General features: G+C 38.8%; 3 protein-coding genes across 3 annotated transcripts; 2 read left to right on the top strand and 1 right to left on the bottom strand.

Annotated features, from left to right (window-relative positions):
• Positions 1 to 1,042: 1,042 nt before the first annotated feature.
• LOC140791434 (triacylglycerol lipase SDP1-like) lies at positions 1,043 to 4,398 on the bottom strand. The gene is made up of 4 exons (XM_073142001.1): positions 3,713 to 4,398; positions 2,748 to 3,617; positions 2,519 to 2,662; positions 1,043 to 2,420 (listed from the first exon to the last, which is right to left on the bottom strand). Exons 1-4 carry the CDS (start codon positions 4,262 to 4,264, stop codon positions 1,389 to 1,391), a joined length of 2,598 nt encoding a protein of 865 aa, XP_072998102.1. The 5' UTR covers positions 4,265 to 4,398; the 3' UTR covers positions 1,043 to 1,388.
• Positions 4,399 to 6,690: 2,292 nt separating this feature from the next.
• On the top strand, positions 6,691 to 8,136 carry LOC140790497 (scarecrow-like protein 3). Its single transcript, XM_073140608.1, has one exon. The coding sequence runs from the start codon at positions 6,691 to 6,693 to the stop codon at positions 8,134 to 8,136; it is 1,446 nt and encodes a 481-aa protein (XP_072996709.1).
• A 1,099-nt stretch (positions 8,137 to 9,235) lies between these two features.
• LOC140790496 (nucleotide pyrophosphatase/phosphodiesterase-like) lies at positions 9,236 to 15,090 on the top strand. The gene is made up of 13 exons (XM_073140607.1): positions 9,236 to 9,537; positions 9,647 to 9,734; positions 10,274 to 10,540; positions 10,634 to 10,742; positions 10,924 to 11,038; positions 11,631 to 11,763; positions 12,284 to 12,471; positions 12,724 to 12,910; positions 13,000 to 13,067; positions 13,413 to 13,506; positions 14,317 to 14,505; positions 14,752 to 14,832; positions 14,937 to 15,090. The coding sequence occupies exons 1-13, from the start codon at positions 9,236 to 9,238 to the stop codon at positions 14,997 to 14,999; spliced, it is 1,884 nt and encodes a 627-aa protein (XP_072996708.1). The 3' UTR covers positions 15,000 to 15,090.
• The last annotated feature ends 366 nt before the right edge of the window (positions 15,091 to 15,456 follow it).

Raw genomic sequence — 15,456 nt, 5'->3', positions numbered from 1 at the left:
ACTACTCCTTTCCTTTTTTATGTAATCTTCTACGAAACTCCGACCGGTGTCTTGCTATAAGTACATATCAATTTTAATTAATAAGGACAAAAAGAACGTACTTTTTTCAAATACATTCTACTAGAAAAAGATTGACTCATTCTGCTTTAATTTATCCTTCAACCCACACCGACGTAGGCATCGGAACAAACTTTCCCTACGAAATTGCAGTGAACTTTCAAATAAAAACCCCCAGGACGGCACAGAATGCCAAATGGTGACAGCCACATGATGTGTCATATGAACAAAGGACAGTGGTTGTCTTCCAGGAAGCTCCATAGCTTTCCTAATCTTGTTGTTATCTTTCAATCCTGGGGCATCCCCAGTACTGGAAGTATCACATCCAATTCACATTTGTGGAGTTGTAGATGACTTAGAAGAGGTAATTTGTTCCATCTCTGTGGACCTGCCAATTGGTGTAACTTTGTGTGGGTATGAACTATAAAGTGGGAGGATTGTTTAAGTTTTTTTGGTTGCTTGATTTAAGAATCTTCTAGGTAGTTTTTGGCCTGATTAAGCTGGTTTGCATCTGTAATACACCAAGAGAAATTGGGTCCCTATACAAGTTTTTTCTAAATAAATCATTATATTATGTATACTTAAACTACTTATGACCTTTAATATAGACTACAAACAGAAGTTATCTCTAGTAGAATCTATCAAACAGTCGTCAGTCTTTATAGCTATCATTAGGATGGAAATTTAGAAAATGGTAGTGTTTGATGATAAGAAGAGTTGACACATAGCATTTATCAATAATTGAGGCTTAAACCTACTTTCGACGTGTTTGTGGCTCCTACATTGTGATTTGACTCATCTATTTGATTGAATCTGCATACCAACATCTGTTAGACTAAGATTTCAACATTTCAATAATTAATGATATTAAACAATGTTTGCTTGACTTGGCATAATTGATGCTCAACAACTGGTGTTAGCCATTTGTGTTCACAGAGTCGTAATTTGCTTCATTCCATTAGATAATAACAAAAGGAAAAGCAAATTAATAATGGCAATTGTAATAACAAGTGAAATGAAATGAGATGAAATATGTCAGTTACAATTCACTTGGTCATGGCTGCAGTTTCTTCCAAGGATACATGATTTACATCATAAAGTAGTTGCAGAGATGTATGCCACTGAAAGCTTCATGATACAAAATCAGAAATTTCATTTACACCAAAAATCAAAAGCACTTGATAGAAGCAATGGCAGTGTCATACATTGCTGAATACATGCATGTCAAGATGCTCACATTATACCCTCGCCGGTGTGATCGGAAATGCTTCTTCCATTTCAGTGTCACCCAAAGCGTTGATGAATACAACGCAATATATAACATAATGTTCTCAATCATCAGCATTATTTTCGACCGCAGGAGTTCGATCGGAAGTTCCAGTGTCACAATGAGAAGCTGCTCCATCATTGCAATTCAAGTCAGGTTCCTCGTCGTCATCCTCATGATAATCAGAAGCTGATATAGCATCACAAGATTCTATCTGTATATTTTCGACATCTGCTTCCATTGAAGTACTTGGATGTTGTTCAGCGTCACCGTTCCTCTGTACAAGTAGAGTCTCCTTTTTCACAATATTAAACAAGATTCCATTATGAATCCTTGCAGGTTGCAACAGATCACCTTCAGAGACCATAATGCTTGTGGAAGCACCAAGAGAGAGTCTGCTGCTGCCGTTGCCGTTGCCAATTTCGCGCGACTCAGTGTCTGTATTTTCTGCACTTCTATCTGGAGTTGAAACTCTTGAGCTATTGTAGTAAGGATCTCTGCCAACCAACTGAGCTACCAGAGAATTGGAGTTGTTTGCTGCGGCATCATTCTCATCTTCCCTTGGCCAAGACCTGTTGAATTCTGCCTCGATCTCAAGGTTCCGAACAAAGTTGATAAACTTATCAGCAGATGCAGTTCTCATCAGAGGCCCACCACTTCTAGTCCATGAATGTAGATCAATGCTTTCTGATTCGCTATCACTTCCATCGCGTACGCTTCGTTGAACACGCTGATTTCTGTTTGATGGCCCAGCAACGAGGCCAGCTCCTTGGTGGACTGAACCAGTAGCATCTGCAAGGACATCTTCTTCGAGAGAACCAGACGAATTCTCTCTCGCAATGCAGTTCCACGAAGGTATCCTCCTAGAAGCACTGAACCTACCAGTGCTGCTGGCGTATCCCTGGGAAGCAGCAGCTCTCTCAGCACTTCTTTTCAGTCTGCGCATATGGTTAAGGAGCGCAACAGATTCATCCAACGCAAGCTCAATAGCACAATTAGCTTTAATTGCAGAGAGCTTCTCCCAGGTGCATCTCCTGCCTTGATTGGAAGCCTTTTGGAGCTCCACATAAGATGGATTCTGGATAATCTTCGAATACTGGTCAAGGTGAAGAAGAGAAACAAAATCTATCAGATATTAGAATCTGAATGTATAATTACAAAAAGGACCAAGGAAAAAATTGGAAGTGTAAGTACCTGAGCAAGTGTAGCCGGCATCACCACTGTGACATCGCCCTCCCAATCTTGGGCAAACAACCTCGCTATCCCTCCCATTGGAAAGCCAAGTTCTAGAACTTGATTGCAGCGATGTTTAACCTCCATCTCAGCAAGATGAGCAAGCTACAGATGGAGCGACTAAATCAGACGGTTTAATTTCTCGAACGGAAGGAATTGAATAGAATAAGAAACGTACGTACGTACGTACCTTTGCAGCGAAGTTGCCACCATAAGCTCTGACGAGTTCCTTGAGCCTAAGCAGCGGGGCTATGTGAGGATTGGCTTGGCTGACAATGAAATGGTTTACATTGAACAACTCCTTCAATTGCAAAATGGGTAAATCGCTCTCCAAGCTTCCATCCCTCCAGCGATGCGCTGAGGCTCCAGATGGAGCTTGCTCTGCACCTACAGAGAAGGGTGAATGGAAGGGAACTATTTCGCCGTATCTATCCTTCGCCATCAGCTCCTGAGCTTCGAACAGACCAGGAAATGCACAGGAAGCAGTCACTGCACTCCATATGACGACATGGGGCGATGTCAGGTAGTTAAGACACCGCGGCGGCTCGTGCTTTCTCGCAGAGCAAACGGTAATACCGAGAATACGACCGGTCATATCATAAGCCTCTTGAAATGTTAGATTGCTCGTGAGATGCCTGAGAAGCCTCTGCAGTTGCCTAATCTCGTGAACCGCACCACGAGTCATGACCCTTTTCACAACTGCAAAAATTCCACCCATCTGATCGAAGAACTGCAACGAGTGCCAGGAGTCCTCAAAGAAGCTCTCCAGCTCCGGCCATGACCTTGTTGCCACGACAGAACACATTATGGAACCTACACTAGATCCTGCAATTATGCGAGGGAGAAGCTTATGCTCTACCAGTGTCTTCACTACGCCAACGTGGAAAGCTCCTAAGGAAGCACCACCACTCAAGAGCAAGGCTGTCCTCCCGAAGGCATGCCTTGTCTCGTGCATGAATGCAAGCTTCTCTTCCAAGAGCAACTCATCGGAATCAGAGTCGCAGACCATTTTTAGTTGAGTTGACACCTCGTCGATGTACTCCTTTATTAGTTTAGGCACCTACACAGTAACAAATTGCGTTTTTTTTTTCCGGAAATCAGTTAGATTCATGAGATAGCAGCTTAAAATAGAAAACTAGGGGTCAAAAATTCTACCTGAAGCCTGCCTTTGTGGAGCTCGGGATTGCACATATTACCCAAATTTCTTAGCAAATCCGCACGCATACAGAACACAATGTCTCTCAAGGATCCCTCCTCCCTCCGATGACGAAGCTCCTGCAACTTGTTCCTCACCAACTCCTCGTCGTAAAGATCCGCCTCGTTCATCTTCGGGGTCTCTTTGTCGAGCATCTTGGCTGCGTGAGCCCACTCTTCATACGTCAACGCGCTCCTCATCAGATTCCGCCAGAATTTTCGCCTGTAGGCCGACTCCGCCTTCGACCTGACATTAGTGAATCTTCTCAGGAGGAAAGCCATCAAGGTCACCATGACGAGTATCCCCTGAGTGTTCTTCGGATGGAACCAGGCGACCAGAGGGAGAACTCCATCCTTAATCCTGCGAATGGTGGTGCAAATGAATAGAGCAATCCGCTGCCGGAGCTGCGCAATCGAGCTGCAAAACAGAACCCGGAAAGCAATCGTGCGGCCGATGATTGTGGAAGGCCCGATCAAGAAGGCATCCACGTTGGCCTCATTGGTGATATCCATTGGAAAAGAAAAGATGCAAAATTTCCCCTCTTTTACAGCAATTCCCAATTATAATTCGATCAACAGAACCGCAACTTTGAGCACAACCCAATTCATAAACTTCTACCTACACCCTCTAATCACCCAAACAAAAAAAAAATGTTATTTTGAACAAGATCCAATTCGCAAAATCTACAAATAATTGCAAGCGCACAGAAATTTAGGTTCCAAATTAACGTGTCCTAAATTCCGGAAAACGTCTCCTTTGGAAGATTGCCAGGAAGTAAGAGTAAGATCTCGAGAAAGAAAGCAGAGAGGGATCTACGAGAGGGGAGACATCGGAGCAGAGATGGTGACGAGGAACCTAATCAGCAGAGGAGAAAGGATAAGGGAGAACGTGACGTAATCGAACCCAAATCCAAATTCAATACCTCTCTCTCTCTCTCTCTCTCTCTCTCTCTCTGACATCAAACTGAAAAAAAATTATATTGCAGAGAGAAAGGAAAGGGAATTGATTTTGGTAACATAAACGTTCGGAAGACAGAGGAGATCACCACCGCCCAACCCCACCTCCAAACAAAACTCGTTAAACAGACCAAATCCCAATGCTTTGGGGAGTCCCACAAGAAAGGCAGAAGATAGATACCCTGCAAGACAGAGTGCAGAAATTGCGTCAGTTCATTTACTTGGCCAACAATGGTTGGCTAAAACTAGTAATTTTGCAGTTAGGTTCTGGAGATGATCTGTTCCTTATATGTAGGCATGGATTATAAAAAATAATGGATAAGGACTAATGTTATCTCTCTATCCTTTTCTTTTTTTTTTCCTTTCTAAAAGCAGAGGATAACTAAAAAGAGTTAATGCAATATATATATTTATATATAATTTGTAAAGATGGATAAAATTGTTACTATTGACTATTGAGATACCAAGATGTGGCACAAATCTAACTATGACACCAGTTAATTAGTTTATTTAGGAAAGCTATTGTCTTCCCTTTGATCAATCCATCACGTGCTTAAATAATCAACGCAGCGAAGACAAAGAGAAGGTCACATCAAAAGTGTATTAACTTACATTACACGTTTGACTATTATGTATAAACATTAAATCAAAGGTCAACTTTTTTATTTAAACCCTGCATTTTAAATATTCTCATATCTGTCCTTACATTTTTTTTTACCAAATATTTGTATGGAACTTTGTGTTGGACAAAGTATTTTGAGTTGGATAAGAATATTTTAGTGATATTTTTAGCCTAGTTAATTTTAGCCCTTGATTAAGTCTAACTAACGACGATATATTTTGTGCTAATATTTAGTAATTGTAGGGCTTCTACTTATAAATATTTAAAGTATAAGACGTAAACTGCAAATAGTTGGAAAAAAAAAGAGCAGGGTCCTAGATGAAATCAAAACATGTGAAAGGTGGGGAAATGGGCATGACCTCGGGATGCGGATCCGTGCCTTGTTTCCATCTGACCTTTTGATTGAAACTTTTCGTAGCGTGCCCGGTAGCTACAAATTACGTGTGACTCGTGCCAAGGACGTTAAGTTAGCTTCTAAGTTTTTTTAATTTTTTTTAATATTTTTATCTCCGGGCTAACCAAACTTTTTTTTAAATACAGAGATCTCATCAAATTTTTTAGCTAATATAGTAAATTATTTGAATTATATTTTAAATTATGTGCATCATCAAACAATTACTTCGAAATAAACACAGTCACACTGCCAAGGAGTTGCTCCTCCAAGCTAACTGTATTACTAAACCATCAATAAAATTGAGCTTTTGAGCAGTTAAGTCCGGTCACTAAAATACCAGTCCACGAGACCAATTTTGTCCAATAATAATATTTGGGAATGGAGTTGTTGGTAAGTTTACTTATAAGTTATCCCTCTCACTATTTCATACCCATGGTCAAGTTTATTGATTTCTGTACTAGATATATTGGTATATGGGCCGGCTATAAAGCCTATATTATTTAATGGATACTGGCGGGCTAATTGCTACGGGCTCGACCCTTCTCGTGATATGACAACATTCCTTTTTTTTTTTTTTAATCTGGGTGAAGGACACACGTGGAATAAGACAAAGGCAAAGATCTATTAATCTTCTTAATTAGTTGCCAACAAAGAGAAATTTGTTTGCCATCAACTCCTACATGGAAACATTAGGAAGATGCATGCAAATGGACAAAGGTACAAAGCTCTTGGATATATCGCAGGCATTCAAAAAAAATTTAAAAAAAAACTCGCAAACAATCAGCATTAACGTATAGTTGCCAATTCAAAGTTGATGCTTTCATCTCCTCGCCGACGGGTACAAATTTTTTTTGTCCATAAAGATTTGAAAGGGTAGCATAGATGGAGAAGAACTCTAAACTCCACTTGATACACGTACTTTGTGAACTCTAATCTCCAGTTGGTCGACGGCAAATTAATCCGAAGATGGTGCATGAAGACGGTACGACACCCTCGCCTTTCAACTGCAATCCTTTCACGTTCAGCCCTCGGCTCCAAGAATTCATGAGCCCCGACCAACGTGGCATTGGGCTCATAAATCTTCTCCGACGTTGCGTCTTCGAGGTCTCCGCCGGCAACATCGGCCAGGCCAATGAATGCTTAAATAGCATCTCCTTGCTCGCCTCCCCGACTGCCGGCGGTGGCGAAGGCCACACCATGCAGCGCCTCGCGTCCTACTTCGCCGACGCCCTCGCCCGCCGGATCATCCTCGATCGCTTTGCCGGGGTCCACCGTGCTCTCCTGTCCTCTTCCGACTCCGGTGATCGCCAACTCGTCGCCACCGCCCGCGATCATTTCTACGAACACTTCCCTTTTCTAAAGGTAGCATTTTTAACGTCCAACCAGGCCATTCTTGAGGCAATGGAGGATGAGAAGGTAAATGTTAGCTTAACTTGTTGTCTAAATTTTATGTTATATTATTTGCCTTATATGAACGATAAGTTTGACCTTCTATATGCATGCATGCAGGTTGTGCACATCATTGACCTCTCCGGCCCTGTCGCCAACCCAGAGCAGTGGCTCTCCCTCCTCTACGCCTTCCTCCGCCGCCCCGAGGGGCCGCCCCACCTCCGCATCACGGCGGTCCACGACGACAGCGGCTTGCTCCACCGCATGTCCACCCTTCTCACCGCCCAAGCCGACAACTACGAGATGTCCTTCCAATTCCACGCCGTGGAGGCCCACCTCGACGCCCTCAACTTCGACAAGCTTCGCGTCAAGACCGGCGAGGCGGTCGCCGTTTGCTCCATTGTCAACCTCCACCGTCTCCTCGCCACCGACGAAGCCAAAGGGAGTCCGTACAACGCCTATCCGATGCTGGGCACATTCGGCGACCTCCTCAGAAGCGAGCACGGACATAACCTCATCGGCCTGAGTCCCGACTGGGCCCACTCCTCCCCCTCGCCTATAGAAAGCTTCTTATCATCTCTATACGCTTTGTCGCCCAAGGTCGTGGTGGTGGCTGAGCAAGAAGCGAACCACAACGGCGAGCTATGCGAGAGATTTGCGGAGGCGATATACTACTACGCTAATCTGTTCGACTGCATGCAATCGACGGCGCCGCGAGCGGTGACAGAGAGAGCGAGGGTGGAGAAGTTTTTGCTAGGAGAGGAGATTAAGAATATTATCGCATGCGATGGTTTGGCAAGAAGGGAGCGGCACGAGAAGTTGGAGAGATGGGAGCAGAGGCTAAACTTGGCTGGATTTGGACGGGTGCCGCTGAGCTACGGTGGGCTGGAGGTGGCGAGGGGGTTGCTGGAGAGCAGAGGATGCGAGGGGCACAGCGTGAAGGATAAGAATGGCTGCTTCTTCCTTTGTTGGAAGGAGAGGCCGCTCTTCTCTGTTTCAGCTTGGAGGTTCAAAAGATTTTAAGATTTTTTTTTTTATCTCTCTCTCTCTCTTTTCAGAGAATTGTTTTGAGATTTTTGTGTCTGGATTTTGGTGTTGTGTATACAGCGGGTTGGAAAGTGAAATGAATTTAGGAAGTAGAAGTTTCTAATAAATTTACTTCGCTAATAAAATATTAATATTTTCTAATGTTTAGTACTTTAGTGGCAGAAAGAGTATTTACGTATGAGATTAGAACCGCGTGTCTTATCTTTGCAATTATACCATGAATGAATAAGCTGAAACTTTAGTATTTAAAATAAAAAAGACATAAATATTATTGACTGATAAAAATATGTAAAATAAGAATATATAAGAATATTTTTTGTTAATTTCAGTCAAATTGATGAAATTTGAATGGTTAATTAGATTTGAGGAGTTAAAATCCAAGTGTTTAGAAGGAGATAAATATAAATATTAATTTTAGAGGTTATACATTTAGAAAAAAGAATTTAAAATAAATATAAATAATGACTTCTAATTTACATATATGTCGTGTAAGTGCACTCAGGAGAATAGTTTTTCGAAATAGTGATTTTGTTCCATGAGATTAATAACCAATTCAACGAGCATTTTTTTAATACTCTAAATAAACTAGATGGTTGCAATATAAATGATTAAACTATTCAAAGAGAAAATACTTCATATTAAATAAACCACGTAAACTATCTAGCCACAAGTTACCTAATTTCATGTTAATTAACGAGGGGGAGGTTCTCCTATAATTCTTCTCAAATAGAAAAAACACGTCTCTCTCTTGCCATTAATTTTTTTTTTCTCTATGGAAAGAAAGAACAACATTAGAGCTAATACCATCCTAATTAAATCATCACGTCTCGTCCTCAAAGTTTCCAAACGGAGAGAACTATATCATTAATCCATTGAGGTAAATATCATTCTAATAATCTAACTGCAGCCATATTTCGACTTATTGTACCTCTTTCATATCTAGTAGTTATTCATATACGTCCCTTAGCTGGTCCTTTTCCTCCAGATTAACGACACGTACGTCTACATGTATATGTATATAAGAGAGGAAGAGGACCAAAGTAAAATCCACTACCACAAACATATCTTCTTCTTCATGGGGAGTTCCACGCTTCAATGGTTATTTCTCGTAATCTTATGTTTGATATTTATATCTCCTTCTCCTCAGTTTATCGCTTCCTCGGTCGAGGAATTACGAGGTTATATGGGAATATCGGAATTTAGAGTTATAAATAGGAGGATCTTAATGGACTGCCATGATCCAAATCCATACCTTGCAATTACCATCAACCCCAACTCCTCGTTATCGGATGAAGAAGATGTTACAGTGACTGTTAGTGGCGTCTTGATTCCAGATGAATCGGATTGGATTGCCATGATCTCGCCTTCTAATTCAGAGTAATTATTGCAAGTTTTACTAACATTTTTCTCTTTAATGTTAGTCTTAAAGTTGGATATATATATATATATATTCTTTTACTAACTTAGACTATATCGAATGTAACAGTGTTTCGGATTGTCCATTGAATTCATTGCTTTACAAGGGAACTGGAGATCTTAGCAGTCTTCCTCTCCTTTGCCATTACCCTGTGAAGGTGAATTCCAGATCTCTATAGTTTACACTTTTATAATTTTAATCCAACATAGCTTAAACTCAAAGTTCTGAATTAGTCTTTTGAAACTTTTTTGCTCCGGTTAATGGCCAGTAATAACTGCTGGAATTGTGGAGGCCAAGTTCCACTTGAGACCAATTTGTGGCTGAAATTAAACACTTAATTAGGGTATGGTTTGTGATTAATTTTGTTTTAAGTGTCACTTGGGCTTAGAATACTCGAGGTTCATTTAGACATATTGAATACCTACATGTTTTTATTATAAAAATATTTATTAGAAGGAAAGTGCAAGGGTATAATAAAGGCAAAAAATAGTGTGTTTCTAAATAATTTCTCTTCTTTGTAATTTACTAATAAGTACCAACTGTTTAACAGTTCACTCCCTGCATTATATTTATATACTAATTTTAGTCGACCCATGATCACTAAATCAGAGAAGATACTATTTGGAGAATATCAAAACATCAAGGGTCTAGAAAAGATAAAAAGATAAATTATAAACAAGTCCTAAGGCTCTGCAGGCACAATTCCTAAGCAACGATGCATCCTACCTGAGCTGCAAGAACGAAGAATGCCACGAAAAAGTAGAGGACGAGTGTTTACTGCGCACTTGCAGTGGCTCCGTTGAATTCCACGTTATTAACATCAGGACTGATATCGAATTCATCTTCTTCACCGGGGGTTTTGACACACCTTGCTTACTACGAAGGTCAAACCCCGTTGGTTTTTCCAATCCTTCCACGCCTTTGTATGCCCATCTCTCCAGCGTTGACTCCACTGCGACGTCGGTAAATATTCCAAATTTGAGTGAATTTTTATGATTACAACCATGCCTTTTGTTTTTCACTATTTATTTATTTCTTTCTTTCTTTTTCCCTCAGATGAGGGTGACATGGGTGAGTGGGGATAAGAACCCACAGAAAGTCATGTACGGGAATAAATTTCTGGTTACTTCGGAGGTTGCGACGTTTACACGAGATGATATGTGCGGTGAGTTCGTTCTAAACATTCAAACTTGTGTTTGGTTTGATTGTTGAAAGCTTACGAGCTTTGTATAGATCATTAATTTGTGGAACATTTTAGGTTACTTTCTGATGGAATTTGTGAATGTTTTATAGTAACTTACTACTCTTCTTCGGATTTGTTTCTTGCTTTTCGTTGATCTTTCTAGGGGGCAGAGTACCAAGTGCAGCTAAGGATTTCGGATGGCATGACCCTGGCTATATCCATTCCGCTGTAATGACAGGGCTCCAACCTTCTCTATCCTACTATTATAGCTACGGAAGGCAATCTAATCTCTCTAATCTCTCTCCTGTCTCTGTAGAGTAACCTTAAAATGCAACATTTGAAATTATTTTACAAGAGAGAACTTCTAGAATTTCTCATGTAATTGACATTATCCAAGGTAAGTATTGCAGTTTTAGCGGCGGGGGGAATTAGTGGTTATCACTGTTCGCCAACCATTCACTTCACATGTGGCATAATGGCGGAGATAGTTATCAAGGAGTTTTGTTGTGTATTCAAGTAGAGATTACAGAGAGGCACAACAAATTCGCCTAGTGATCATGTCAAATACATAGTTTGTAGATGATGTCGGATTTCATTTTATCTTCACTAACAAGAGCATGTTATAACAGTGATCTCATTGATGTAACATTGATGTAATACATGTTATAACATTGATGTTATAACATTGATGTTATAACATTGATGTAATACAACAGATCACTGCTTCATGTAATACAAGATAACCTTTTTTTTTTATTTACTTTTGATGATTTCTCATTGTTCATTGCTTCATATGCTATTTTCTGGTTCTGCTAAAGATGTTGTATATGTTTTCTTTTTAATTAAACAATACATTTTATTTCGAAGCAGTGATTCTGTTGGCTGGAGTCCCCAAACGAATTTCAGAACTCCACCTGCTGGGGGGTCAGACGAGCTATTTTTTCTTGCTTATGGCGACATGGGGAAGGCCCCTTTCGATTTGTCTGTTGAACACTATATTCAGGTAATTAGTTATAACTATGATGACTTGCCATAAAATTATAATGTTTAAGTTCTTTATGACAATGCCACTATAGATGTCTTTATATAGTTGTACTTGAAATTTTAAACTATGCAGAATAAGCTTCTTAATGCTACAGTATACTAGTGAAGATTCATTCTGTAGCACATATGGCTGGAAACATATACTCAGATGCAAGCTCTAAATATTTGGCCTGATTCACAGGCATGCTTAACTGTTGGTGTAAATTACTGTTAAAATAAACTATGGTTGGTTTATTATATATTTGATGATTTTGAGTTAGAAAGCATGTACATGGAAGCATTTCATGTAAACAATTTACAGGTGAAACTACAAATCTTGAAAGAAGAATTTTTTGTGTTATTTGGTATTTACTAATTAATTCTCACCTGCATTTTTGTGAGTTATGCACTTTCTAGTTCATACTATTTCAACCTTTATCATGAAAAGTTGTGGAAACTATTTGAAGGTTTTGTTTACTTTCATGGTTTGCCAAATGCAGCCTGGTTCTCTCTCCGTGGTCAAGGCTATAACAGATGAAGTTGCAGCTGGTGATGTTGACTCAGTTTTTCATATTGGAGACATAAGTTATGCCACAGGATTCTTGGTTGAATGGGATTATTTTCTAAGTCTGATCACTCCAATTGCATCCCATGTAACCTACATGACAGCTATAGGTAATCATGAGAGGTAAGATAAAACATAATCCATTGCTAAGCTAGAAAAGAATAAGGTGTGCAAGAGATATAATAAATTTTATTTTATTATAGATCTGAACAGTTTAATATGAAGTTAAGTTTTCATATGTTATCCTATACCATTTCCTGCTGTGGCTTTCAGTATATTCTACACAAGGTCAAAATAGAAGGATAATAAGATATTAAGATCACTGACAGAAAAAACAACCAAAAACAAAAACTAAGATATGAACTTGAATTACAGAGACTACCCAGACTCAGGATCAGTATATAACACACCAGACTCTGGGGGAGAGTGTGGAGCTGCTTATGAGAACTACTTTCAGATGCCAACAGACCATAAGGATAAACCATGGTACTCAATTGAACAGGCAAGTGTTCATTTCACTGTGATTTCCACCGAGCATGACTGGAGTGAGAATTCTGAGCAGGTTTGCTTGTTATCGTTCTCTTTTATGTTCTTCAATTTCTGTGTAGTATATCCTATTGACAGTTAGTGATATTCATGAAAACTTGAAAGTATGAGTGGATTAAAGGTGACTTGGCATCTGTCGATCGAACCAGGACACCTTGGATAATCTTTGCAGGGTAAATCAACTTTAACTAACATTTTTATTTTATAAGGATTTTATGTTCATAGATAGTTGAACAAAACCCCTGATCTGATTATTGCTCGAGAATGTTGCTTTGTCTCTTGTTTTTATTGCTTGAGCTTTTATAAACTATATCTGCATATGAGTAGTTCTATATTGTTGTCTCTATGAGATACAAGTTTTCTAATCATTGGGTTCTTCTTCTTTATTTCTTACCTAACGAGTGAAAACCTATTTCCGAATTGGAAGCTTTTGTACATCAGTGTCATCACGTTTTTCATGTTATTTAGTCTTCCATATGATCTGGTAGCAACCTCCTAACTTGTCTTCATGGTGACAGGCATAGACCTATGTATTCATCTAATATTGGTATACTTCCCGGTGTGGATCCTGACTTTCTTAAATCTGTTGAACCACTTCTGATGAATTATAAGGTAGTTTCTTCAACATTCAATCGGCTGTCTAACAAAGGAAGAAGTATCTTAATATGGTTTCCTAGTAGTTGTTTGATTATTTAAATCAGATTGTGATTACAGATTTTTCTTGATAGTTACACAAGTCTTTCCAAGCCTAAGGTATTTTTATGTTGACAAGCTTAGTTTTACTCAAATTCTTCTCTGTTACTGGTCTCGTCTCATTCATCGCCGATACATGTGCATTGACTAGTTTAAAGTTATTTTATGTTGCGTTAGTATAGTCCCCAAGTTCTGTACAAGTATACATTGCAATTATTCTTCCTATCTGTAATGAAGTTTTCTATAAATTATAAAGATTATAAGTGCCTTCTAATTTAAATCCTAAATTTTGCTACTGGAACAATACTTAGTATGCCTAGAAATTCTTTAGATTTTCTATCCTTTTCTTGTAAGTACTCTTTAACTTTTCAGAATGGGTAAAGTGCTAATTGTTGGCTTATACACCTCTTGTAACTTGAGTAATGATAATGGTGGTAAGTAAAAACTCACATTTTTCTTGGCTTTCAAAAAGTAAAACTAGATGATTAATATTCACCTCACTTTCTTATTTGATAACCATAACACTGATTGGACTGTAGATTGTTCTTACAATTGTCATCCGGATAAAGCTCAGAATCATCTTCTTGACTGCATTGCATGGAAGTTAACTCCTCTTAGGCTAAATGCAGTGACTACTTGTTGATTACAAGTCTCATGCTTTCATGGTTCCCCTTTTTCTCAGCCGTTTTGACTTCGAAATTAATCAATCTATAATTTCCTAATATTTAGGTGGATCTTGTTCTCTTTGGCCATGTGCATAATTACGAGAGAACTTGTGCAGTCTACCGAAAAGAATGCCTAGGAATACCTAGAAAGGATGATGGTGGAGTGGACACTTACAATAACAACAATTATACAGCGCCAGTTCACGTCATTGTAGGAATGGCTGGATTTACGCTAGACAAGTTTCCAGACAAGGTGAGTAGATTCTACCTTAATATCGTTGTTACAGTATCTATTTCGCCGCTCATAAGGGGCATAAGAAGTTTATGTTATTATTGATTTAAAGATAGATAAATCGAGTACAAACATGAGCACATAGAATTCTGTAGTTGGTTTATGGAATTTCCCTAGCGAAATCTTCTAGTTTTTGTTACTTGATTATTTCATAAACATAAATTAATCCTTCATACAACCACATGGTCTTCTTCTTCTCTGATGCAGGTTGCTAGTTGGAGCTTAACAAGGATATCTGAATTTGGTTATATTAGAGGACACAGTACTAGAACAGATCTATCAGTAGAGGTAGGAACTACTTTAGTTGGTTTTAGTAGATATATTTATTATATCACCATTACAGCCAAAATGAAGTTGTTCATCATATACCTTCTTTTTTTCGTAACTTTCAGTTTGTGAATTCAAGCTCAAGAGAAGTACGCGATAGATTTCACATAATCAAGGGAGGAAGCTAGTTTATTACTATCCCTTATTCCAAAAGAGAAATCTTGAATGTAAAAATTTAAATTTTTGTTGTAGCTCATGGAATTCCAAACGGGAATTATTTTACATGTGATGTAATAAAATTATATATATATATATATATATATATATATATATATATATATATATATTTTCAGTGATGTATCAAGGAGGAAGTCTCTTGAAAAGCCTCATGGATTGTCAAATTTATAGAGATTGGCAGGCAATGCGTGTGGTTAATTTTTTTTTTTCCTTGTTCAATTCGAGGAGCATAAAATTTTGCTAATTTGATTAAAAAAAAAGGGTTGAAGATTTCCATTTGAAAAATAGAAATAGTTTAAAGGAGATAATTATATATAGCGGCTATTCCATTATCCTAAATTAACTAAGGTTTGTAATTGCTTGAAATCTTAATAAAAGAGACTGCTAGAAATTTGTCAAGCTTATTTT

Source organism: Typha latifolia, chromosome 6 (genome assembly GCF_019914945.1).
Source record: "Typha latifolia isolate L0001 chromosome 6, TyphaL0001v2, whole genome shotgun sequence".
Classification (NCBI taxonomy): Eukaryota; Viridiplantae; Streptophyta; class Magnoliopsida; order Poales; family Typhaceae; genus Typha; species Typha latifolia.
The sequence above is the reverse complement of the archived record's forward strand: the minus strand, read 5'-3'. Positions and strand labels throughout refer to the sequence as shown.